We start from the raw sequence: 26,500 nt of genomic DNA, 5'->3' as shown, positions 1-26,500 counted from the left end.
TGTAACTCATATCAGAGCACCAATGGGAAGTATCACCAGCACCTCCCCACTGGAACTGGTCTCCATTGACTTGGCAAGGGTGGTTATGAATACATCTTGGTTGTCATTGACCATTTCACTAGATTTGCCCAAGCGTATCCAACCAGAAACAAGTCTGGATGAACAGCTGCAGACTGCGACTTCATTCCCCGCTTTGGATACCCTGCCAAGCTACACCATGACCAGGTCAGAGAGTTTGAAAACGAACTATTCAAAACACTACAACAACTAACTGGAGTAAGCCACTCCAGGACGACACCTTACCATCCTCAGGGTAATCCAGCAGAACGTTTAAATCGAACTCTGCTTCAGATGCTGAGAACCCTAGAAGAAAAAGAGAAAAGCAATTGGAAAGAACACCTACCACAGATCGTGCATGTGTATAATTGTACCAAACATGAAGCCACAGGGTTTTCACCACACTACTTATTGAATGGACGCCATCCGCGTCTACCTGTTGACCTATTGTTTGGGCTGTCCACAAATGAGGAAACAGATTCTCCCAGGGGTTACGCAGAGAAATGGGCGAAGCGGATGAGAGAAGCCTATCGAGTTGCCTCTCAGAACAGCCAACAGTCAAGTGCTAGAGGCAAGAGATATTATGATCGACACCTGAAAGGAGTCATCCTTCAGCCTGGTGACAGGGTCTTGGTTCGGAACCTGGGTGAGAGAGGGGGTCCAGGGAAGTTAAGGTCCTACTGGGAGCAAACAGTGTATGTGGTTCGAGAACAAGTGAATGACAGCCCTGTCTACAAGGTGTCAACAGAGACTGGTGGGAATAGAGTGCGGACTCTTCACAGAAATCTCTTGCATGTTGTTAATGACCTACCGGTTGACCTAACTCCACCGACAAAGACCACACAATTCATAGAGAGAAGAGTGCAAAACAGACATGCAAGAACACAAAACCAGAGGGAGCTATCTCAGAACAGTGAACAGACACAGATGCAAGGATACAGTACAAGACAAACAGAAACTGAGATGGGAATTGTGGGACCTACATGTCAACTTTTGGAAAATGCAGCTCACGTCCCAACTTCAGAATTGCCTGAACAACCCAAAGTCACCTTACCTGCAAGGGAAGCTAGCAAGGGAGCCCGGTCTGTGAGAGATGACAGACAAGAAAACCCCTATGTTTTCATACCTGAAAGAGAACAGAGATGGGACAGACCAGAAGTACAAAGCAATGGGAGTACAAAGCAATGGGAATCACTTACCTGTAGACCAAGTACAGCTGGGAGAGTACGAGTTTGAGGGACCTAGACCCAGTACAGATGGAAGTGATGGACCTGTAACCTCTGGAGCAGTAGACACACAAAGTGAGCAAGTCAGGAGGTCTACATGAGACAGAAAGCCCAGACAGATATTGACATATGAGTCATTGGGTCAGCCCTCATACTAACCACACAGCTCTGTAAACAGTGTAAGGGTGCAGCCAATGCCCGTCTGGGGATTACAGCCATACTCCATGTCACAACAAGAACACTATCCAACATTTTACCAGGCATCTTACCAAATACCTCATCAGGCACTGACATACCAGACCATGCCTTATACCACAGTAGTGCCTTATTCTGTACCGGTTTACCTACATTGAAGGACATATACACACACTCACCTTTACATACCTACCGAACACATACATATCTTTACTTACCTAGAACAAACATACTTACCTTGACCTATTTTTAAACGCACTTACCTTACCTCGCCTATTAGGGCACTAGAGTATGTTAAATTGGTGGTAGTGGTTGAATAAGTTTTCTTTGAGATGTCAGGAGCCATTTTATTTTGTCATTTGATATGATGTGATGTACTTTAATATCATTTGATGATTTTCTTTGTTTCAAGAGCGGTCAAATGTACTGTGTTAGTTAAAATATTCAATGAAATAGAATAATCTATTATACTAACTTCCTCAGAAGTATATTTCAACCTATGGCCAATAGGTGGCAGTGCAGCGCTGTGGTTTAGTCTCGCGACTCTGGAGTTGTAGCAACGTCTTCCCATAGCCCGGGAAAACTTTCAATGAAGACGCCACAGAACTGCCTGCTTCATCATTTATTCCTGTTTTCTCAGGCACACATCATCTGTATTCAGACTCTCTAAAACTGAGACCTGTAACATATACATTACATTACATTACATTACATTACAGTCATTTAGCAGACGCTTTTATCCAAAGCGACTTACAGGAAGTGTATTCAACATAGGTATTCAAGAGAACTACTAGTCACCAGAAGTCATAAGTGCATCTCCTTTCTTAAACAAGCATCTTAAAGCATAAGCCAGAGCAAAAGTATAGTGCAGAGGCAAGTTACTACGAAAACAATAATTGCAACAGACTAATCCGAATATAGTAAGTGCTACAAACTACTACGAATAGGATAAGTGCAGTAAACAAATACAAATTCAATAAGCGCAGTGAACTGATACAAATACAGTAAGTGCAACAACTAATACGAATGCAATAAGTGCTACGAGGAAGGCTCAGGGTAGTACTTCTTGAAGAGGTGAGTTTTCAGCCTGCGCCTAAAGATGGGCAGCGACTCTGCTGTCCTGACGTCGGTGGGGAGTTCATTCCACCACTGAGGGGCCAGGACAGAAAAAGCTGTGACCGGGTGGATCGGCCGGAGGGACCTCTGAGCGACGGGGAAACCAATCGCCCGAGGCAGCAGAGCGAAGTGGTCGGGCAGGGGTGTAGGGCTTGACCAAGGCCTGGAGATAGGAAGGAGCTGTTCCTTTCACTGCCCTGTAGGCTAGCACCAGAGTCTTAAACTGGATGCGAGCTCTTATAGGGAGCCAGTGTAGAGAACGGAGAAGGGAAGTTGTGTGAGAGAACTTGGGGCGATTGAACACCAGACGTGCTGCAGCTTTCTGGACAAGCTCCAGGGTCTGATGGCCGACGCCGGGGCTCCGGCAAGTAGTGAGTTGCAGTAGTCCAGGCGGGAGATGACCAGAGCCTGGATGAGCACCTGCGCCGTCTCCTCAGTGAGGAAGGGGCGAATCCTCCTGATGTTGTAGAGGAGGAATCTGCAGGAGCGTGTGACCGATCCAATGTTTGCTGAGAACGACAGTTGGTCGTCCAGGGTCACACCCAGATTCCTCACAGTCCGAGTTGGCGTCACCACGGCATCATCAATGGTGATGGACAGGTCTCGGTGCGGGCAACCCTTCCCCGGGAGGAAGAGTAGCTCGGTTTTGTCCAGGTTGAGCTTCAGGTGGTGTGTCGCCATCCACTTCGAGATGTCAGCCAAGCACGCAGCAATGCGTGCCTCCACTTGGGTGTCACCGGGAGGAAATGACAAGACCAGCTGGGTGTCATCGGCATAACAATGGTAAGAGAAGTCATGCGAGCGAATAACAGAACCCAGAGATGTTGTGTAGAGCGAGAAGAGAAGGGGGCCCAGAACTGAGCCTTGTGGAACCCCCGTAGACAGCGTGCGTGGTTCTGACACGGCCCCCTCCATGTCACCTGGTAGGATCGGCCTGTCAGGTAGGATGCAAGCAGGGAGAGTGCAGAGCCTGAGACGCCCATCCCCTCGAGGGTGGAGAGGAGGATCTGGTGGTTCACCGTGTCAAACGCCGCTGACAGGTCCAGGAGAATCAGGACAGAGGAGAGGGAGTTCGCTCTCGCAGCGTGAAGCGACTCTGTCACCGCAAGGAGGGCTGTCTCTGACGAGTGACCCACCTTGAACCCGGACTGGTGGGGGTCCAAGAGGTTGTTCTGGTGGAGGTAGGAAGACAGTTGTTTAGAGACAGCGCGTTCAAGTGTTTTGGATAGAAAGGGTAGAAGAGAAACCGGTCTGAAGTTCTTGACATCAGAGGGGTCAAGTGATGGTTTTTTCAGAAGGGGGTGACTCTGGCAGTCTTGAAAGCCGAGGGAAAGCATCCCGAGACGAGAGATGTGTTGATGAGGTGGGTGAGGAAAGGAAGGAGTTCAGTGGCAATAGACTGAAGAAGAGGGGAGGGGATCGGGTCAAGGGAGCACGTGGTGGGGCGGTTAGATGTAACAAGGTCGAGGACCTCGTTAGGGGAGAGGGGAGCAAAATGGGGTAAGATTGGGTGTGGAGAGGGAAGGGGGAGCTGAGGGGGAAGAGCTGGAGAGGGTAGAGAGGGAGAGGGTGGACAGGGAGAGGGGGCTGAGAGAAGGAGGATCTGATATCGTTTACCTTCTTGTCAAAGAAGTTGGTGAAATCATCAGGGAGAAGGGAGGAAGTAGGAGGAGGGGGTGGGGGTTGGAGGAGTGAAGAGAAAGTTTCAAAGAGTTTTTTAGGATTGGAAGCAGAGGTTAGGATTTTCGAGCGGAAAAAAGCCGCTTTAGCAGTAGCTAGAGAGGAGGAAAAAGTGGAAAGGAGAGATTGGAAGTTAAGAAGGTCCTCCGGGAGTTTGCCTGTTCTCCATTTACGCTCAGCCGCTCTTAGGCTCCGTCTATCAGTACGCACTGAGTCCGACAGCCACGGGGCAGGAGGAGTTGGCCGTGCAGGCCTGGAGGTGAAGGGACAGAGGTTGTCCAAAGAGGAGGAAAGGGTGGAGAGGAGAAGATCAGTAGCAGTATCGGGGGATAGGAGAGAGAAGGATTCAGGGTCAGGGAGGGCAGAGGTAACGGAAGAGGAAAGATCAGCGGGGGAGAGGGAGCGGAGGTGACTACGGGTAGAAACCATGTGGGTAGGTGGAGGAAGTAAGGGGGGAGAGGAGAGGGAGAGGGAGTAGGACATGAAGTAGTGGTCCGAGTGCTGGAGGGGAGTGACAGAGAGGTTAGCAGTAGAACAGTGTCTAGTGAAGATAAGATCCAGCTGGTTGCCGGCCTTGTGGGTAGGAGGAGAGGGAGAGCGATAGAGGTCAAAGGAGGAGAGGAAGGAAAGCAGAGGTTCTAACTTATCAGTCTGGATGTTGAAGTCGCCGAGCATGATGAGTGCGGAGCCATCGTCATGGAAGTGCGAGACTAGTGTGTCAAGCTCCTCCAGGAACTCACCAAGAGGGCCTGGTGGGCGGTACACAACAGCAATGGTGAGCTTGACTGGATAAGTGACAGTAACAGCATGAAATTCAAAAGAGGAAGGGGAGAACTGTGGAACAGAGACAAGAGAGTATTTCCATTTTGGGGAAATTAGCAGGCCAGTGCCACCACCTCGCCTCGCAGCTCTGGGAGTGTGAGAGAAGGAGTACACATCTGAGAGAGCTGCGGGTGTGGTGGTGTTTTCTGGTGTGATCCAGGTCTCAGTTAGAGCAAGAAAGTTGAGGGAGAGCAAGGATGCATAGCCTGAGATGAACTCAGCTTTCGGCACTGCCGACTGGCAGTTCCAAAGCCCCCGACACCACTTGCTCACCATGGGCTGAGAGAGTGGGATAGATGAGGTTAGTGGGGTCACGGCACCTGGGAGTGACCCATTGTCTACGTGACCACCGGACAGAGGAACAGACAGAAATAGGATGCAGACACATGGTAGTCAATACAAACAAATTACTGACCCGTACAAGTACACGCTCGAGAAGTCTTTGCTTGACGAAGTCTGGCTTGAATAAGTCGCCCTGTTGCCTTTGTTCGCCCTAGCCTTCGTTTGCCTGACGCTTCCAGCCAGCAGCAGTGGTTAAGGACCTACCTACTGATTGCTCATTGTCTGCCAGGAGTGTAAGCCACTCCCCCTAGCAGTTAAGAGGACAATTGACCTATTGAAGCTAAAGCACACCTCTCAAAGCAGTTCCTGATTAAAGGCACAGGAGCATCAAACACAACAGAGCATCAAACACTTCCTGATTAGAGAATGTCAGGTGTGTTTAAAATACATATATTTTAAACACCGATTGATAGATTGATCAGTGAGGAAACCCTCACCTGTCCACAGGAGACATCAGGTATGACGGCTCCGCCCACCTGGAGATCAATACACTGATACATCAGGGATCGATCGGCTTCCATCAATTCATCAGAATCAACGTTGTGTTTGTGTCGAGAGTCCAGCAGAGGGCGACATCCCCCTGAGCACGATCAATCAATCAATCAATAAATAAATACACTGAGCACGATCAATCAATCAATCAATAAATAAATACACTGAGCACGATCAATCAATCAATCAATCAATCAATCAATCAATCAATCAATCAATCAATCAATCAATCAATATTTGTGGATGAAACTGCACCGAGGAGCTCCTGGCCTCTAGGACGTGTAGGTAAGACGTTGCCTGGGCCCAACGGACTCGTTTAAAGAGTTAAAACTAAGACTAACATTCTGCAAAGGCCCATTGACGAGCTTTGTTTACTGCTGGAAGCTAAGAAATGATCTTAAAGAGTTTGTCACTGTTTGTTTTCCCAGCACATCATGCATACATTCAAACACAGCCATGCCCTGCACACCAAATATTAACACTTCAAATGGACACTCAGGAATGGACTTTTTTTTACACTCAATGACTTGAAACATCTATGAACAAAACATGAACTGCGGTGATGAATGTATATTGACATGGTGATGAATGGGATGTGATTTCTTGTGAATCCATCCATCCATTTCCTTCCGCTTATCCGGGGCCGGGTCGCGGGGGCAGCAAGCTAAGGAGGGTCCTCCAGACGTCCTTCTCCCCAGCAACACTTTCCAGCTCCTCCTGGGGAACCCAGAGGCGTTCCCAGGCCAGACGAGATATATAATCTCTCCAGCGTGTTCTGGGTCTACCCCGGGGCCTCTTACCAGTTGGACGTGCCTGGAAAACCTCTAAAGGGAGGCGTCCAGGAGGCATCCTGATCAGATGCCCGAGCCACCTCAGCTGGCCCCTTTCGACGCGAAGGAGCAGTGGCTCTACTCCGAGCTCCCTCCGGATGTCTGAGCTCACCCTCTCTCTGAGGCTGAGCCCAGCCACCCTACGAGCCCAGCCACCCTACGAAGGAAGCTCATTTCGGCCGCTTGTATTCGCGATCTCATTCTTTCGGTCACTACCCAAAGCTCATGACCATAGGTGAGGGTTGGAACGTAGATGGACTGGTAAATCGAGAGCTTTGCCTTACGGCTCAGCTCCTTCTTCACCAAAACGGTCCGGTACAACGCCCGCATCACTGCTGACGCTGCACCGAACCGCCTGTCCATCTCCCGCTCCATTTTACCCTCACTCGTGAATAAGATCCCGAGATACTTGAACTCCTCGCTTGGGGCAGTGACTCACTCCCAACCCAGAGGGTGCAATCCACCGTTTTCCGGAAGAGAACCATGGCCTCAGACTTGGAGGTACTGACTCTCATCCCGACCGCTTCACACTCGGCTGTGAACCGCCCCAGTGCATGCTGAAGGTCACGTTCTGAAGAAGCCAACAGAACCACATCATCTGCAAAAAGCAGGGATGCGATTCTGAGGTCCCCAAACCGGAAACTCTCCTCCCCCGGCTGCGCCTTGAAATCCTGTCCATGAAAATCACAAACAGGATTGGTGACAATGGGCAGCCCTGGCGGAGGCCAACACGCACTGGGAACAAGCTCGACTTTGTGCCGAGTATCCGGACACAGCTCTCACTTTGGTCATACAAGGACCGAATGGCTCGTAGTAACGAACCAGGTACCCCATATTCCCGCAGTACCCCCAGAGGACTCCCCGAGGGATACGGTCGAAGGCCTTCTCCAAGTCCACAAAACACATGTAGACTGGATGAGCAAACTCCCATGCACCCTCCAACAGACCTGCAAGGGTAAAGAGTTGGTCCGCTGTTCCACGTCCAGGACGGAATCCGCATTGCTCCTCCTGAATCTGAGGTTCGACAATCGGACGGAGCCTCCTTTCCAGCACAACTTTCCCGGGGAGGCTGAGCAGTGTGATGCCCCTATAATTGGAGCACACTCTCTGGTCCCCCTTTTTGAAAATGGGAACCACCACCCCGGTCTGCCACTCCACAGGCACTGTACCCGACTTCCATGCGACAGTGAAAAGACGTGTCAACAAAGACAGCCCAACAATGTCCAGAGCCTTTAGCATCTCCGGTCGAATCTCATCCACTCCTGGCGCTTTGCCGCTGAAGAGCTTTTTAACTACCTCAACGACCTCCGCCAGGCATATGGACGAGTCTTCCCCTGAGTCTTCAGACTCTGCCTCTTCCACAGAGGACGTGTTGGTCGGGTTCAGGAGTTCCTCAAAGTGTTCTTTCCACCGCTCGACAATATCCCCAGTCCGGGTCTGCAGTTCTCCCCCCCTGCTGAGCACAGCCTGAGAAAAGCCCTGTTTCCCCTTTCTGAGTCGTCTCACGGTTTGCCAGAACTTCCTTGAGGCCATTCGAAAGTCCTTCTCCATGGCCTCGCCAAACTCCTCCCACACCCGGGTTTTTGCCTCAGCAACCACCGCAGCTGCAGCCCTTCTGGCCAACTGGTACCTGCCTGCTGATTCAGGAGACCCCTCGGCCAACCAAGCCCGAAAGGCCTGCTTCTTCAGCTTGACGGCCTCCTTCACCACTGGTGTCCACCAGCAGGTTCTCGGATTGCCGCCACGACAGGCACCGATCGCCTTCCGACCACAACTCCTAGCAGCAGCTTCCACAATGGAGGATTTGAACATGGCCCACTCGGATTCCATGTCCCCAGCCTCCCCGGGATGCACGAGAAATTATTCCGGAGGTGGGAGTTGAAGACCTTGCGGACAGGATCCTCAGCCAGACGTTCCCAGTTCACCCTCACTACACGTTTGCGTTTACCGGGTCTGTCCAGCAGCCTCCCCCGCCACCTGATCCAACTCACCACCAGGTGGTGATCAGTTGACAGCTCTGCTCCGCTCTTCACCCGAGTGTTCAAGACATACGGCCGCAGGTCTGATGACACAACTACAAAGTCGATCATAGACCTTTGTCCTAGGGTGTTCTGGTACCAAGTACGCTTATGAACCTCCCTATGCTCAAACATGGTGTTTGTTATGGACAGTCCATGACTAGCACAGAAGTCCAACAACAAAGCACCACTCGGGTTCAGATCGGGCAGGCCGTTCCTCCCAATCACACCCCTCCAGGTTTCTCCATCGTTACCCACGTGAGCGTTGAAGTCTCCCAGAAGAACTATGGAGTCCCCAGTCGGCGCCCTTTCCAGAACACCACCCAAGGACTCCAAGAAGGCTGCATACTCCGAACTGCCGTTTGGTGCATAGGCACAAACGACAGTCAGAGACTTTCCTCCTGCGATTCCCAGTCGCAGAGAGGCGACCCTCTCGTTCTCCGGGGCGAACTCCAGAACAGCGGCGCTCAGCCGGGGGCTTGTGAGTATCCCCACACCCGCCCGGCGCCTCTCACCCAGGGCAACTCCGGAAAAGGAAAAAGTCCAGCCCCTCTCCAGGAGTTTGGTTCCAGAACCGGTGCTATGCGTGGAGGTGAGCCCAACTATATCTAGTTGGTAGCGTTCCACCTCCCGCACCAACTCTGGTTCCTTCCCCGCCAGAGAGGTGACATTCCACGTCCCTAGAGCTAGTCTGTGATGCCGGGGGTCAGCACGCCCAGGTTCCCGCCCCAGCCTGCCGCCCAGCTCACATTGCACCCGACCCCAATGCCTATCCCTGCGGGTGGTGGGCCCACAGGGCGGCGGCACGATGTAGCTTTTTCGGGCTGGGCCCGGCCGGGCCCCATGTGCCAAGGCCCGGCCACCAGACGCTCGCCGGCGAGCTCCCCTACCGAGTCTGGCTCCAGGAGGGTGCCCCGGTTTCCCTATTCCGGGCAAGGTGCCACAACCTCGCATTGTCCGATTCATTGGGGTTTTGTGAATCGCTCTTAGTCTGACCCCTCTCCCGAGACCACTTTGCCTTGGGAGACCCTACCAGGAGCTATTGCCCCCGACAACACAGCTCTCAGGATCACTGGGGCACACAAACCCCTCCACCACGATAAGGTGGCGATTTCTTGTGAAGTGAAAACTATTTAGTACTTTTCATGTGTTTATATCTATACATGGGTTCTAGCTCCATTGAATATTATTGTTTTAATTGTTTTGCTATGGCGTCACCAATTAGGGGCCAGTATGTTGGAGCCAGATTCAAAGATTTTGATTCAAGAAAAGAAAATGTTGAAATAGTATTTGAGTTAAATAATTTTATTTGTAATTGTTGAATATTACTGACTGATTCCTTTGTGTGACGTGTGCGCCTCACCTGGCTTCTGTGGCTCTGGGAGCGCTGATAGGAGCCCTCTAAGGGGGAGTCTTCTCCTTTTGTTTAGGGGTTAGATGGTGGAGAGCCTCTCTGTTCAGTCAGATGAACGATTATGTTTGATTACGTTCTTTATTGGAAAAGTTCCAGTTTCAGTCCGGGGGGCAGACAGACTCACTAGGACTGGTTCAGGTTTATAGTTAGGGCTGGTTCAGGTCTATAGTTAGAGCTGGTTCAGGTTCATAGTTAGGGCTGGTTCAGGCCTATAGTTAGGGCTGGTTCAGGTTTATAGTTAGGGCTGGTTCAGGTTTATAGTTAGGGCTGGTTCAGGTCTATAGTTAGGACTGGTTCAGGTCTATAGTTAGGACTGGTTCAGGTTTATAGTTAGGGCTGGTTCAGGTCTATAGTTAGGACTGGTTCAGGTTTATAGTTAGTACTGGTTCAGGTTTATAGTTAGGGCTGGTTCAGGTTTATAGTTAGGACTGGTTCAGGTTTATAGTTAGGACTGGTTCAGGTCTATAGTTAGGGCTGGTTCAGGTTTATAGTTAGGACTGGTTCAGGTTTATAGTTAGAGCTGGTTCAGGTCTATAGTTAGGGCTGGTTCAGGTTTATAGTTAGAGCTGGTTCAGGTCTATAGTTAGGACTGGTTCAGGTTTATAGTTAGAGCTGGTTCAGGTCTATAGTTAGGACTGGTTCAGGTCTATAGTTAGGACTGGTTCAGGTCTATAGTTAGGACTGGTTCAGGTTTATAGTTAGGGCTGGTTCAGGTCTATAGTTAGGACTGGTTCAGGTTTATAGTTAGGGCTGGTTCAGGTCTATAGTTAGGACTGGTTCAGGTTTATAGTTAGTACTGGTTCAGGTTTATAGTTAGGGCTGGTTCAGGTTTATAGTTAGGACTGGTTCAGGTTTATAGTTAGGACTGGTTCAGGTCTATAGTTAGGGCTGGTTCAGGTTTATAGTTAGGACTGGTTCAGGTTTATAGTTAGGACTGGTTCAGGTTTATAGTTAGGACTGGTTCAGGTTTATAGTTAGGGCTGGTTCAGGTTTATAGTTAGAGCTGGTTCAGGTTCTCCTTGGTCCAGCCCCTAGATATGCTGCTATATGCCTAGACAGCCGGGGGACTACCTAGGATACACTGAGCTCCTCTCTCCTCTTCTCTCCCTCCTTCTTTATGTATTAATCTCCTATTTATGCACATTACTGATTTTGCTTCTTCCCCGGAGTTCTTGTGCTTTCTCGCCTCGCAGGTTTCCATGAATCAGGGTTATATCTGGACTGTCATTGCTGACACCCACTGCTACTACCACTATCATTACTAGTCACATTGCTAATACTATTACCTATTTCATTATTATAATTCTACTATAGTCATTGATGCTTTTATAAGTATTCTTAATGTTTCCTTGGTTACTCTGCTTACTACTGTGATTATATGAATCATTTATGTCATAAACATTGAATGTGTTGTATCTCTGTTATGTTGTTCATTCTGTACACATGATATCTATTGTATTCTGTCCATCCTGGAGAAGGATCTAAGGACAGAGGATGTGAGGGTCTAAGGACAGAGGATGTGAGGGTCTAAGGACAGAGGAGGTGAGGGTCTAAGGACAGAGGATGTGAGGGTCTAAGGACAGAGGATGTGAGGGTCTAAGGACAGAGGATGTGAGGGTCTAAGGACAGAGGAGGTGAGGGTGTAAGGACAGAGGATGTGAGGGTGTAAGGACAGAGGATGTGAGGGTGTAAGGACAGAGGATGTGAGGGTGTAAGGACAGAGGAGGTGAGGGTGTAAGGACAGAGGAGGTGAGGGTGTAAGGACAGAGGATGTGAGGGTGTAAGGACAGAGGATGTGAGGGTGTAAGGACAGAGGAGGTGAGGGTGTAAGGACAGAGGATGTGAGGGTGTAAGGACAGAGGATGTGAGGGTGTAAGGACAGAGGATGTGAGGGTAAGGACAGAGGAGGTGAGGGTGTAAGGACAGAGGATGTGAGGGTCTAAGGACAGAGGATGTGAGGGTGTAAGGACAGAGGATGTGAGGGTGTAAGGACAGAGGATGTGAGGGTGTAAGGACAGAGGATGTGAGGGTGTAAGGACAGAGGATGTGAGGGTGTAAGGACAGAGGAGGTGAGGGTGTAAGGACAGAGGATGTGAGGGTGTAAGGACAGAGGATGTGAGGGTCTAAGGACAGAGGATGTGAGGGTCTAAGGACAGAGGATGTGAGGGTCTAAGGACAGAGGATGTGAGGGTGTAAGGACAGAGGATGTGAGGGTCTAAGGACAGAGGATGTGAGGGTCTAAGGACAGAGGATGTGAGGGTGTAAGGACAGAGGATGTGAGGGTGTAAGGACAGAGGAGGTGAGGGTCTAAGGACAGAGGATGTGAGGGTAGTACATAATAGTTTCATGTTCATCCTGTTCTTCTTTCATCTCCTTGTTTTGTGTTTCTGTGTATATGTACGTTAGTCTTATTCCTCGTAAACAAACAATAAAGCTGATTCTGACCAGCTGTCCATAGCAACACTCACACATGTTTATTTATTTAGGTTATTGATTACATGATGTTGATCAATAAGTTTCAAATCTTTTCAAATCATTTTTAATCCTCTGAATGACAGAAACTGGTTCAGTCTTTTCACAATAAAACATTGCAGACACTGTTAAAGGGAAACTTTTATTTTGAAAGAATCATTCAAATTAGTGTTTCAGTACACAAATAAAGTGTGTGTGTCCATGTGTGTGTGTGTGTGTTCATGTGTTTGTTTATGTGTGTGAGTGTTCAAGTGTATGTTTGTGTGTGTGTGTGTTCATGTGTGTGTTCATGTTTGTGTGTCTTTAACACTTTAATCATTTTAAAGTTGCTGATAAAAAAAGTCATTTTATGGAGAAAAAGAAGTCTAAATATTAAAAGTATGACATCAAGTCAAACGATCAAGATGAAGTTTAAATGAATAAAAGCCAAAATAAGAGAATTACTTAAAATAATAATAAAATCTTTAACTTTAAAGAATTTAACTGTATTTTCACCTTATCTTAAAATAAGACTTTTTCTCTAAATGACGACTTTATTTATTTATCTCTCTTTCAGATCAATAACCAGATAAGGTATTGATCCGTTAACACTCCGTTTGACTGTTTGTGTGATTACAGGTCACACCAATCAATAAACTGATTTAAAGGAGTGAATTTAAAAAAGGACAAAAATGAAAATAAATAAATAAGTTAAAGATTGAAATGTTTGAATGAATGTTGAAGGACGGATTCATGGACAAAACATTTAAACATGTAAAGAACGTATTGATTGTTCCTACAGATTCAAGCTGCTGCTCTAAATCATCTGGAAATAATACTACAAGTCCCAGAAAGCAGTGGTGTAGGAAGCATCCAATCAGAGAGCTCCAAGCTGTTGCCGGGCAGATTAACTCGTTGGACGAATTCTGACATTCTGATCAATTCACTTTGAGATTTTGGATCAATTCAGCAGCTGCAGAACAGATTTAAGGTAATGTGATAAAGAACAGCTGAGGCTCATGGGAGATGTAGTATTTAGAGCCAGTGACAGAACAGAGTGAGGAAGCTGCAGGACGCTCTGATAAGATAGTGATTCTCCTTCACTACCAACATCTCACATCTGATCTCACATCTGATAAAAGGCAACACGTGGTCCCAAATATGAGAGAAACATTAAGAACTCTGCTGGATCAGAACATTTATCTACTGAACTAATAAACAGGAAACACTCTGTACCTCATTATCACCAGATTAAACTCTATTTATAAAGAGATTAAACTCTATTTATAAAGAGATTAAACTATTTATAAAGAGATTAAACTCTATTTATGAAGAGATTAAAATCTATTTATGAAGAGATTAAACTCTATTTATGAAGAGATTAAACTCTATTTATGAAGAGATTAAAATCTATTTATGAAGAGATTAAACTCTATTTATGAAGAGATTAAACTCTATTTATAAAGAGTTTAAAATCTATTTATGAAGAGATTAAACTCTATTTATAAAGAGATTAAACTCTATTTATAAAGAGATTAAACTCTATTTATGAAGAGATTAAACTATTTATAAGGGTATTCAAATTTCATAACTATGGAGATAAAAGTAATTTATTACGTGGAAAATGTAATGAAGAGATAAAGATGGCATACAAATCTGATGCAGATGAGTTAAATGTTTTCATAATTAAGAGATAAATATTATTATAATTAGATTGTAATTATGATATAAAGATTGTTGGACTAATTATGAGACATGAGAGACTCATATTGATCGGAGTTACCAGATGAAATTATAGGATAACGATCACAAAAGTATTGATTAAGATCTCTTCTCATAATTAAATATTAATGAGATCATTATTCAGTTATAGAGGATCGTCGCTGAGCTAACGGCTAACGGTGCACTGTTTATATTTGTGCTTTATGGATAACGCTCTGTGCTCGTTATTAAGCTCCCAGCTGTCACGTCTCTGGGGATGGCACTTAACAATCAAAACTGAATTCAAATGAAACAAGGACGTTGGTGTTAATATCCGGACTCATGCTAAAGTGCTAATGCTAGTTAGCAAGCGAGCAGAAGGTCCTGATCCAGCAGAGAGCAAGTGACAGGAAGTGATGTCACACAGGTGCAGGAAATGTAAAGGAGACCGTTTCTGTTTTTATACACCAGAAACTCGACTTCCTGTTTCATCGACCTTCAGACTAAGAGCGAGTCACTGAGCACGCTCAGTAACATGACTCAACCGAAGGGGGCGGAGTTTCAGGTTCAGCTGACAGACTATTAAGGAAACCTTTCATTGGTCTGTCGGGATGTAACTATGGCAACAATCAAAGTCTACTCTCCGTCTCTGCCGGTGCAGAGGTCAGGTGGGCGGGGCATTCAGTGGGCGGGGCTTCCGGCTCAGAACTCCACCTTGCAGGCGGGAAAGGTCTCCTCCTGCATGGCCACGGTGCTGTTGCTGCCCAGCACGGTGATGGACAGCTCCTTCTGCCGGTCGTGGGTCTCCTGGTACCACTCGTGCATCGCCAGCGAATCAAACGTAGGGATCAGAGTCACCTGAGGACGGGTAAGAGAAACGGACCAATCAGAGAAGAGGTCATAAGAAACAGAAGTAAACAAACGTCCCTGTGTGTTTTCAGACCTGGACCTCCGGCCAGCTGCTCTTCCCCTCCAGCAGGGCGTCCAGGATGCTCCTCATCGCCTCCTCCTTCACTGGATCGTCTCCGCTGATGATGTAATACGAGGAGCGAAGGCGTCTGAACAGGTCCAGGTCCACGGTGGAAGAGGCACAGCCAGACGGCAGGTAGGCCAGGTCCACGTAGACCGCAGAACCCGAGGAACCTGAAGAACCTGCAGCTTTGGAAGCTGGGAGGAAGTCAGAAGAATGAGATCAAACTAATTAACCCCACAAAGACCTAAAACCTAAATAATCTTTGTGTATCAGGATGTGGAGCAGGTAAAGGTGTAAACAGGGTTCTGTTCTCCGTCCACAGGACAAGAATGAGCAGCTGTGGAAGGAGGAACGTGAAAGATGAAATGAAGAGCTTAACGCACCAAGAACCAAGATCTGAATACGAAGCCTGGAGGGCTACAAACACAACCAACGGGCCTAAAAGGAGACCTACACAAGTATAGAATTATACTATAGAAATGAAATGATACTGAAATGTGCCACACACAGTGACTGATTCTACGTCAGCTGGCATCCTTTAATATGAAGGAAGTCACAGGTGAGGAAACGTGATGAACGTTTGTCAGATGTGTTTAATTTGACGTTTGGAGGAACAGAAACCACAACAACAAAGTCTGAGCATCAGTTCATGAGAGTCCGATGTTTAAACATTTCATCAATGAGCTCCAGAGCTTCATGCGCTTCTACAGCTTCCTGTTTCTCTGTCAGTATGTGTTTTCAGGACTGGGCCTGCCTACCTGAGGATGAAGGTTTCACAGGACCGATTCTGGAGCCTCCCAGTGAGTTTCTGGACGACGGCTTGGTGTCGAGGCTGGAGGTCATTTTCAGGGACCCCATCGGGCTGCCGGCCTTGGACTTCCCGTTCGGGGCCGCGGTGCTTCCAGAGGAGGCCTTCTGCGTCTTCCCTGTTGGTCTCTTGGTTTTGGCAGCTGAACTCTTCAGGTTCTTGCTGGCCTCTGTGTCGGCCATGCAGGCTCCAGGCTGGGGGGGTAACGGGGGCAGATCCTTGACCGGGGCAGGTGGGGGGTCATGCCCTCCCCTGTGGGAGTAGTGAGGACTGGGATGATCTTGTGGATGACTGGGCGGGAAAATGCTACTAGAATCATCATCAGTGTCCATCTCGGCGGTGATGGATGGACTTTCCTCGATGCAGGGCGGGACGTCGGAGTCCGTGGCGGTCTGGACGCAGTCGCTAACCGATGTGGGCGGAGTTTCTTGACTGTAGGCTGAAGGGCAGTCGCTGCTGCTTTGATCTTGTGAGCAGTTGTTGTTGTCAGAGGGGTCAGGGGAGTTGGCGGTGGCGAGGCCGGGGCTCACATGCTGCTGATGGTTCTCTGGAGTCTTTGGGTGCTGGAACTCACAAGGCGACACTAAGCAGAGATCGACATCATGTGGAACATCTGAGATGAGCTCTGACATCCCGTGGATGTGATCCTCTGATCCACTGAGCCCGTTATGGTTTGATCCCAGAGGTAAGGCCAAGTCACTAACATGTCCGTTAGAGTGGACTCCGTCTCCCATGAAGCCTTTGGGTGGCGCTGCAGTGGGTGGCAAAGCCTGCTCCAAAGAAACCGACAGGGATTCATCCACTTCTGTAGAGTGAGGAGAGCCCACCTCGGCTGGCATGGAGGTCACGGTGGAGGAGGAGTCTTTGAAAGGACTGAGCGTCAAGAGACCGGACTGTTTATCCTGAGACCACGTGGAGTTTTCCAGGTCGGAGGTCATGTTGTCCTCAAAGCCCAGGCTGGATCCTCTCGTCCCGAGGACGCCGTCTTCATCTAAACCGAGAATCTCCTCTTCAGGGGGATGATGGGAAGCGGCATGTCCTGTAAAGTTAGAGGCCGTGTTTGCATTAGAGACCTGGTCCGTCTCCATACAGCGAAACTTCTCTGGACTCTCTACTATGGAGGTCTGGTTCCCATTGGGCTTTGCTTCATCAGAATTCATGACCTTTGAGTTGTTTCCATTGTTGTCCTCCAATCGAAGTCTTTCAAAGTCAGCCGTCATGTCCTCCGGTGTAGACACCTTGGAGCGATCTGCCTCCTTCTGGTTTTCTTGCTCCTTTGAACCTGGTCTACCTTTTGTCTTTGGAAGAGTCCCTTCCTTTTTTAGACTCCCACTCTTTCCAAAAGCTCTCTTTACTTCTGTACTTGCTGCTCCACTTGTTGCTTTCTTTACTTCTCTAACAGCTGGTCTGGAGGTTTTCTTCTCCTCTGTTTTCACATCCTTCTTGTTGTCTTTTTTTGGTTCAGGTTTGATGTCTTTCTTTGCTTTTGTACTTAGAGTTTCTTTCTTTACAGCTTCTTTCTTTTTCTCTCCACTCTCTTCTTTCCTGACAGCAGCAGTGACCTTCTCTTCCTTCTTTTTCACTTCCTTCTTCTCTTCTTTTGACACATCTTTCTTTGGAACAAGTTTTTCAGTTGGTTTCGGCGGCTTGGATTTATTATCAGCATCCTTGAGTTTGGGCCTTTCTTCCCCATCTTTCTTTTCTCTAGACGTGGAGTCACCTGCTGCCTTTGGCATCGTTTTCACCTCCAGTTTTTTGACATCCACTCGTGCGAGCTTGTCTTTCTGCAAGGCACTGCTTGGTCTGAAGTCCTTAGACTGGGACTTAAGGCTCTCCCGACTCTCTGCTCGTTTTGGTTGTTTCTCAGGTTTGGATGTTTCGAGGTCCTTCAAACACACAACCGGATGTTTGAGGAATTCCAGATGTTTGAGTTTTTCAAGTCCGTCCAGAATTTTGGTCTGTGGCGTGCACCCTGGGAAGAGGACACGGATGATTCTCTCCTGAGGACTGGAAGGATGCCAGACCAGGAGAGCACAGATGGAAACAAGGCATGGTAGAGGAAGATCTGAGCCCTTAGCATCGGATCCTTTATTTGGCCAAGTCTGCATTAAAGCCTCAAGGTTTTTGCTGCCAGTGACGGGATTCAGAGGGTACAGCTCCAGACGGCCCACTCCCATCTTTTGAAACAAGATAACTGGTTCTATACTGGGTCCGCTAGACCGGCTGAGAGGTTCAGGTTTGATGGAAAGTCTTTGTAAATTCTGCAGAGTGAGCGCCACCTGGTCACAACTCCGCAGCTCACCGGGGTCTCCCTGTAAGGACTTCAACCTGTCGGGAACATTGAGGAAGACCACCCCGATCTCAGGGGAGATGAGGTTCTTCATCCAGTCCTCCTCAGTCTGAGATCCAGCAGACTCTTCCTCCTGCTCGGCTACTTTCCTCAGCAGCAGACTGTTCAGTCCGGGGAGATTGTCCACACCGATGTGAGTCAGGAGCACCGAGTCGATTCTGTCCAGGTGCCGAACCAGTTTCCAGAAGCAGGAGCGGGAATCTGAGCCGCCGTTCACCAGGACGTTAAACCCGTTCACGGCGAAGAAGGCAGAGTCCCCCCTCCCTCCGGGGAAGATGTAGCAGCAGGGACGAGAAAGCTTCAGGAATCCCACAGTGCTCGGGGGCTCCAGGAGGTCGAAGGGGGACTCGGGCTCCAGCGACTCGGACAGGTACTCTGTGAACTCCTGCAGACCCTCCATCTCTGGGAGGACGGGGGGAGGATTGATCTGGATGTTTATGTAGTCCTGCAGGTTGTGTTTCTCCAACACAGAGTTCCTCCAAAGACCAACGTCTGGACAGCTGATGGTGAGGCTGGCCTTCATCAGCGGGTCTCTAGAGCTCAGCATCTGTCCAACCTGCCAAACAGAGACCAAGAGGATCAGGACCGAGGACATTCTGAAGATCAATAATGACGACATTCTGAAGATCAATAATAATGACGACATTCTGAAGATCAATAATAATGACGACATTCTGAAGATCAATAATGACGACATTCTGAAGATCAATAATAATGACGACATTCTGAAGATCAATAATAATGACGACATTCTGAAGATCAATAATAATGACGACATTCTGAAGATCAATAATAATGACGACATTCTGAAGATCAATAATAATGACGACATTCTGATCAATAATAATGACGACATTCTGAAGATCAATAATAATGACGACATTCTGAAGATCAATAATAATTACGACATTCTGAAGATCAATAATAATGACGACATTCTGATCAATAATAATGACGACATTCTGAAGATCAATAATAATGACGACATTCTGAAGATCAATAATAATTACGACATTCTGAAGATCAATAATAATGACGACATTCTGATGATCAATAATAATGACGACATTCTGATGACCAATAATGACGACATTCACCTCCATCACAACGGATCACAGGACAGCAGTGTAGGGTTCAGTGTCTCGCCCAAAGACAGGAGACGCAGGAGACAGGAGACAAAGGAGAGACAGGAGACAGGAGAGACAGGAGACAAAGGAGGCAGGAGACACAGGAGACAGGAGACAAGAGACAAAGGAGAGACAGGAGACACAGGAGACAAAGGAGAGACAGGAGACAAAGGAGAGACAGGAGACACAGGAGAGACAGGAGACAAAGGAGAGACAGGAGACAAAGGAGACACAGGAGACACAGGAGACAAAGGAGAGACAGGAGACAAAGGAGAGACAGGAGACACAGGAGAGACAGGAGACAAAGGAGAGACAGGAGACAAAGGAGAGACAGGAGACAAAGAGGAGACAGGAGAGACAGGAGACAAAGGAGGCAGGAGACACAGGAGACAAGAGACACAGGAGACAAAGGAGAGACAGGAGACAAAGGAGAGACAGGAGACACAGGAGACAAGGAGACACAGGAGACAAAGGAGAGACAGGAGACAAAGGAGAGACAGGAGACAAAGGAGAGACAGGAGAACCCCCGATCCTCCCGTTGAGGACGTGACCGCTGATGCTCAGACATTCTGTAGTTCTTATGAATTTGAGAGACTTTGTTGAATCAGAAGTTCTCTTTCTCAATTAGTGGAAGAAACACACACACACACACACACAGTTCTGACCTCCTCCTCCTCTAGGATGTGGACCAGGTCTCTGAGGGAGAAGCAGCCTCTCTGGACCACGATGTCTCCGGACTCTTCCACACACTGACCGGCCAGAACCAGAAGCTTGTGAGGAGACGGATCACAGACGAGCCGCCGCACCTGAACACACACAGGAGACAGGAGACACAGGAGACAAAGGAGAGACAGGAGACACAGGAGACACAGGAGACACAGGAGAGACAGGAGACAAAGGAGACACAGGAGAGACAGGAGACAAAGGAGAGAGGAGACAAAGGAGACACAGGAGAGACAGGAGACAAAGGAGACACAGGAGACACAGGAGAGACAGGAGAGACAGGAGACACAGGAGAGACAGGAGACACAGGAGAGACAGGAGACAAAGGAGACACAGGAGACACAGGAGAGACAGGAGAGACAGGAGACAAAGGAGACACAGGAGAGACAGGAGACAAAGGAGAGACAGGAGACAAAGGAGACAAGGAGAGACAGGAGACAAAGGAGAGACAGGAGACACAGGAGAGACAGGAGACACAGGAGAGACAGGAGACAAAGGAGACACAGGAGACAAAGGAGAGACAGGAGACAAAGGAGAGACAGGAGACACAGGAGAGACAGGAGACAAAGGAGGCAGGGAGACAGGAGACAGACAGGAGACACAGGAGACAAGAGACACAGGAGACAAAGGAGACACAGGAGAGACAGGAGACAAAGGAGAGACAGGAGACAAAGGAGAGACAGGAGAGACAGGAGACAAAGGAGACACAGGAGAGACAGGAGACAAAGGAGAGACAGGAGACAGGAGACAGGAGGACAGAGACAGGAGACACAGGAGAGACAGGAGAGACAGGAGACAAAGGAGAGACAGGAGACAAAGGAGAGACAGGAGACACAGGAGACACAGGAGAGACAGGAGACAAAGGAGAGACAGGAGACAAAGGAGGCAGGAGACAAAGGAGAGACAGGAGACAAAGGAGACACGAGACACGAGAGACAGGAGACAGAAGACACAGGAGACAGAAGACACAGGAGACAGGAGAGACAGAAGACAGGCGAGACAGGAGACATGAGACACAGGAGACAGGAGAGACAGGAGGAAAAGTAGAGTTGTTATTGTTATTATAGTTTATAGGCGTCTTATAATCTTAGAGATGTGTTCATACTCAGAAATCAGGTGTGAACACATCATGTTATTAAGCCAAAGAGGACTGTGCTAACGGCTAATGGCTAATGGCTAACAGCTAACGGCTAACGTTACTAGCTTCACTATGTGAGCTCATCAGGACTGAGCTGAAGACATTGATGCTGATCACATATATTTCACGGATCATCTCCTAGCACAGATCCCAGCGGTTCTCCTCATGACCCGGGTTAGCGTCCCGGTGGAGTCCTGACGCGTGTTGATCTGGATCTCTCCTCAGAACCAGACTCCCTGTTCAGAGCTCTGCTTTCATTCACCTCGGAGCAGACGAAGTCCTGAGCCGGATTCACAACGAGCTGAGTGTCCAGAACGTCTCCGCGGTGCTGCAGCGTCCTCTGTCCTAAAGGACAGACATCACACATCAGACCACACCATGCTAACAGCTAGCAGCTAGCCGCTAGCAGCTAACAGAAAGAACACAGTAGAGTAACAGGAGAAAGAATCTCCTCCTTCTCAGTGATTCATCAGAGGGTTCAGAACAATAACCAGGAACACAACCTCATCCAACAAGGAGGAGGAGGAGGAGTGAAAAGAGGAAGAGGAAAGAAGAAGAGGAGTGAAAAGAGGAAGAGGAAAGAAGAAGAGGAGGAGTGAAAAGAGGAAGAGGAAAGAAGAAGAGGAGGAAGAGGAAGAAGAGGAGGATGAGGAAGAGGAGGAAGAAGAGGAAGAGGAGGAGGAAGAAGAAGAGGAAGAGGAGGAAGAAGAGGAGGATGAGGAAGAAGAGGAAGAGGAGAAAGAAGAGGAGGAGGAAGAAGAGGAGGAGGAAGAAGAAGAGGAAGACGAAGAGGAAGAAGAGGAGGAGGAGGAGGAAGAAGAGGAAGAGGAGGAATAAGAGGAAGAGGAGGAGGAGGAAGAAGAGGAGGAGGATGAGGAAGAAGAGGAAGAGGAGGAAGAAGAAGAGGAAGACGAAGAGGAAGAAGAGGAGGAGGAGGAGGAATAAGAGGAAGAGGAGGAGGAAGAAGAGGAGGAGGATGAGGAAGAAGAGGAAGAGGAGGAAGAAGAAGAGGAAGACGAAGAGGAAGAAGAGGAGGAGGAAGAAGAAGGAGTTTTGGCTCTTAGTGGTAAACATCATGGGTGGGTCGTCATGGAGACCATCTACACACTGAACCAACATCAGCTGTTTACATGCTGAGCTCTGAAGGTCAAAGGTCATCACACCAACGACAGGAAGAATGACTTCATCTGTGTCACTGAGACAGGAAGTTCTTTAAGAACGCGCGTGTGTGTGTGCGTGTGTGTGTGTGTGTGTCAGACAGACAGATGATTGTATGATTCCAACACATAAACACAGTCAGCTGAGACTCTGCTGAACAGCCTGCAGACACACACACACACACACACACACACACACACACACACACACACACACACACACACACACACACACACACACACACACACACACACACACACACACACACACACACACACACACACACACACACACACACACACACAACTCTAACTACACACACACTCACCTGGGACGTCCTCTGACAGGAAGGCCGAGTGTCTCGACACGAAGAGCTTCAGCTGCTGGTCCAGAACACCAACGTCCAGATTTACAGGCCAGCAGCGAACACCTGAAGTACACACACACACAGTTAGAGAACCGGTCATGTGACTAACAGCAGCTGTGATGTCACTTCCTATTACTGATCCTGAACGTCTCATGTGGCCCTGAATGCAGCTCGTGTGTTGTGTTCACTGACATCTGTTTAAGTAAGAAGCAACACACACATTAAAAATCTGATGTATAAATGAGTCTGCGTGTCCCATTCTTATTATGGGATGTCTTCAGTGTTGTTCTGAGGTGAATTCAGGCTGAACTAACTGAGCTGCATTCTTCATCATGTTCAACCAGCAGCAGAATGGAGCTCTAACTGGTTTACTGGTTTAAACTGGTCCAACATGCCACACAGACAGAAGAATCTTTCTGAATGTTACTAAACTCTGTCAGATGAACCGTTTCCTCCTCAGCAAACAGGAAGCTGAAGATATTTAGTAACACCACTTCCTCTTTGTGTGTCACACAGACAATTAAATCAGCAGGATGAAAACCAGCTGATCATCAACCAATAACAGAAGAGACTGATAACTGACAGAAAACACATCAAAGACTGACCCAAAGACTGACCAAAGACTGACTAGAGACCGACCAAAGACTGACCAGAGACTGACCAGAGACTGACTAGAGACTGACCAGAGACTGACTAGAGACCGACCAGAGACTGACTAGAGACTGACCAGAGACCGACCAAAGACTGACCAAAGACTGACCCAAAAACCTTAAAGTCTTCAGTCGGACTGATAAAGAAGCTGAAAACACAGAGACCCTTTCAGCCTGCAGGGACTCAGTAGTGTAGTGGTTCTATGCAGTAGAACCGAGGATCACAGTAAAGAGAGGTTGTGTTTTGGTGCTGAGTTAAAGTAGAACCTTTGTTTGGCTCTTCACAGCTTTTCAAGAAAACTCTGGTCTGAACCTGCAGGATCTGATCACACCGCTTCAGAGTTTGTTCTACAGCTCAAACTATTCCTCAATACTTCTGATCATTGATTAGCCAGTTGTCAGAATCAGCTTATTGTTCCACTTTTCCATCCGATCAATGATGCAGTGACTCCGTCAGTGTGGTGGTTCTACTGGTTTCTGGTGTTCAGCTCCACTAGAGATAAACTCCTCCAGGTCCAGCTGGTTATTCAAACAGCTCTCTTATCAAACACGGTAGTTTGATCCTGACACTGGTGACGTATTGATTATCTGACAGCCGATCAGTGTTCTCAGGAGATTAAACTCAAGGTCAAACTGCTGCCTTACTGAAGTTTCATTGTGTTTAGGACCGTTAACCTACTTTAACACAAGAGACACGAAAAACAGTCAAGCTGAACAAAATACAAAACATCTGGTGCGACGGGAATTTCAAAATAAAAGCCTTCTCAAAATAGAACAATGCTGCAACTTCTGACATTACTATAACGTGATTTAGATTAAATAGGAAAATAAAAAGAACTCAGAGTTTCTGTAAGTTAGGTCTCAAACGGTTTACGCCTGGTTTCAGCTGCAGACCTCCATCAAGCAGTGACTCGAGTTACCGTGTGTCAGTTAACACCGTCTTCATTTAACTCGGTGTTAGGGAGTAAATGTTTAAATAGACTGAAATAAATATCATAAACATCATAAACATCATCAACATCATAAACATCATAAACATAAACATCATCAACGTCATAAACATCATCAACATCATAAACATAATAAACATAAACATCATAATCATCATAAACAGTTAGTAGTTAGGTTAGTTAGGTTGGTTAGTTGGGTTAGTTAGGTTGGTTAGTTGGGGTAGTTAGGTTGGTTAGTTGGGGTAGTTAGTTAGATTAGTTAGGTTGGTTAGGTTAGTTGGGTTAGTTAGGGTCGTTAGGTTGGTTAGTTAGGGGTAGTTAGGTCAGTTAGTTAGGTTGGTTAGTTGGGTTGGTTAGTTGGGTTGGTTAGTTGGGGTAGTTAGGTTAGTTAGGGGTAGTTAGGTTAGTTAGTTAGGGGTAGTTAGGTTAGTTAGTTAGGTTAGTTTAGGTTGGTTAGTTAGGGGTTGGTTAGTTAGGTTGGGTTAGTTAGGTTAGTTAGTTAGGTTAGTTAGGTTAGTTAGGGTTAGTTAGGTTAGTTAGGGGTAGTTGGGTTAGTTAGGTTAGTTAGTTAGGTTAGTTAGGTTAGTTAGGGTTAGTTAGGTTAGTTAGGGGTAGTTAGGTTAGTTAGGGGTAGTTAGGTTAGTTAGGGGTAGTTAGGTTAGTTAGTTAGGGGTAGTTGGGTTAGTTAGGTTAGTTAGACATCACATTACATTACATCACATTGACGGGTGTTTTATTGTGAAGGGCCCCGCTGCTTTACCCGGTGTCACCGTCTCCGGTCCCGGGTACCTCCACCAGTACTCACCGGAGTCTATCTGCCCCGGAAGCCGCTCCAGGAGGCCGGGGACCGGGGACCCGACCACCACCAGCACCGAGTGTCCGGGAGGAGCCGCGGGGCCGCGCCGCGCTGCTGCTGCCGCCATCATGGTGGACAGTCCACTAATGACGTCACCCGGACAAGCCCCGCCCCTGCTGTAAGAGGCGGGACAAGGCGGCCAATCAGAGAGAAGAGCTGAGCAGCGGGAGGCCGGTGCGTTCACGTGCTGCTTAGGAAATACACCGATATATATTAATATGTATAAACATTGTATATTTATACTTAAAATATATAATAACGTTGTATGTAAATAATATATAAAAACAATGTAGTTATATTTAATTATATATATAGATAGATAGATATAGAGAGAGAAAGTGTCATGAATAGTATGTTTAAATACAGCATGACAGCATATATTCTTTCATAATTCCGTTATTTGGTTAATCTATTCGATTTGTTAATAAAATACTGATGATTCTCGGTCGTCAGAAATAGAATAAACCTTTAGATCCGTCTCTCAGCGTTTCCCACAGTCGGCTGAGCGCCTGAACGCAGCGCGGAGCGTCATCTGCGTCATCGTGCTCCAACATGGCGGCCGCGCTGCCCGGTAGATGTCGCTTCTTCGTGGAGAAAAAGAAGCGTTTCTGTAAAATGATCGTCGCGAGAGGAAAAGTGTTCTGTGGAGAGCACGCGGCCATGGTGAGTTCAGGGACACGTGGTGAGTTCAGGGACACGTGGTGAGTTCAGGGACACGATGGTAACAGAACGGCTGATCAGCATCATTCAGTTTAAACTTTATTAGTGCAACAGTTTAGAGACAAACAATGTTCTTTCAAAGTAAAACTACTTCCGGTATCCTCTCCTTCTGTCAGACCGGAAGAAGACACACACAGCTGTGGAGACGCAGTGACGTCAGAGAAACAATCCTCATTTATTAGTCATTGATTACTTATTTATTAATTATTGAATCAAATGTTGACATTATTTATTATGGGCAACAATAAAGTGGAGAGACTCCTCCTCCTCCTCTTCCTCCTCTTGCTCCTCCTCTTGCTCCTCCTCCTCTTCTTCCTCCTCCTCCTCCTCCTCTTC

General features: G+C 47.7%; 2 protein-coding genes across 3 annotated transcripts in view; one reads left to right on the top strand and one right to left on the bottom strand.

Moving 5' to 3' along the window:
- Nucleotides 1–14,220: 14,220 nt before the first annotated feature.
- map1sa (microtubule-associated protein 1Sa) lies at nucleotides 14,221–25,534 on the bottom strand. Its single transcript, XM_054602661.1, has 7 exons — nucleotides 25,394–25,534; nucleotides 22,950–23,051; nucleotides 21,726–21,808; nucleotides 20,268–20,408; nucleotides 16,076–19,031; nucleotides 15,288–15,511; nucleotides 14,221–15,202 (listed from the first exon to the last, which is right to left on the bottom strand). The coding sequence occupies exons 1-7, from the start codon at nucleotides 25,512–25,514 to the stop codon at nucleotides 15,047–15,049; spliced, it is 3,783 nt and encodes a 1,260-aa protein (XP_054458636.1). The 5' UTR covers nucleotides 25,515–25,534; the 3' UTR covers nucleotides 14,221–15,046.
- A 389-nt stretch (nucleotides 25,535–25,923) lies between these two features.
- trmt13 (tRNA methyltransferase 13 homolog) overlaps nucleotides 25,924–26,500 on the top strand; it is a 7,201-nt gene continuing 6,624 nt past the window's right edge. For both annotated transcript variants that reach the window (XM_054602663.1, XM_054602662.1), the window contains exon 1: nucleotides 25,924–26,107. In XM_054602663.1, coding sequence (XP_054458638.1) covers nucleotides 25,997–26,107 — 111 coding nt within the window. In that variant the 5' untranslated portion in view covers nucleotides 25,924–25,996. The remainder of the gene's footprint in view (nucleotides 26,108–26,500) is intronic.

The sequence above is a fragment of the Anoplopoma fimbria genome, chromosome 8 (assembly GCF_027596085.1).
Source record: "Anoplopoma fimbria isolate UVic2021 breed Golden Eagle Sablefish chromosome 8, Afim_UVic_2022, whole genome shotgun sequence".
NCBI lineage: Eukaryota > Metazoa > Chordata > Actinopteri > Perciformes > Anoplopomatidae > Anoplopoma > Anoplopoma fimbria.
The sequence above is the reverse complement of the archived record's forward strand: the minus strand, read 5'-3'. Positions and strand labels throughout refer to the sequence as shown.

Excerpts from the sequence above, each read along its gene's own strand:
- map1sa (XM_054602661.1), bottom strand. The coding sequence starts at position 25,514 with ATGATGGCGGCAGCAGCAGCGCGGCGCGGCCCCGCGGCTCCTCCCGGA. Across the intron at positions 19,032-20,267 it reads ACATCCTAGAGGAGGAGGAG|GTTGGACAGATGCTGAGCTC; the intron begins GTCAGAACTGTG and ends TCTGTTTGGCAG. Across the intron at positions 15,203-15,287 it reads GCAGCTGGCCGGAGGTCCAG|GTGACTCTGATCCCTACGTT; the intron begins GTCTGAAAACAC and ends ACCCGTCCTCAG.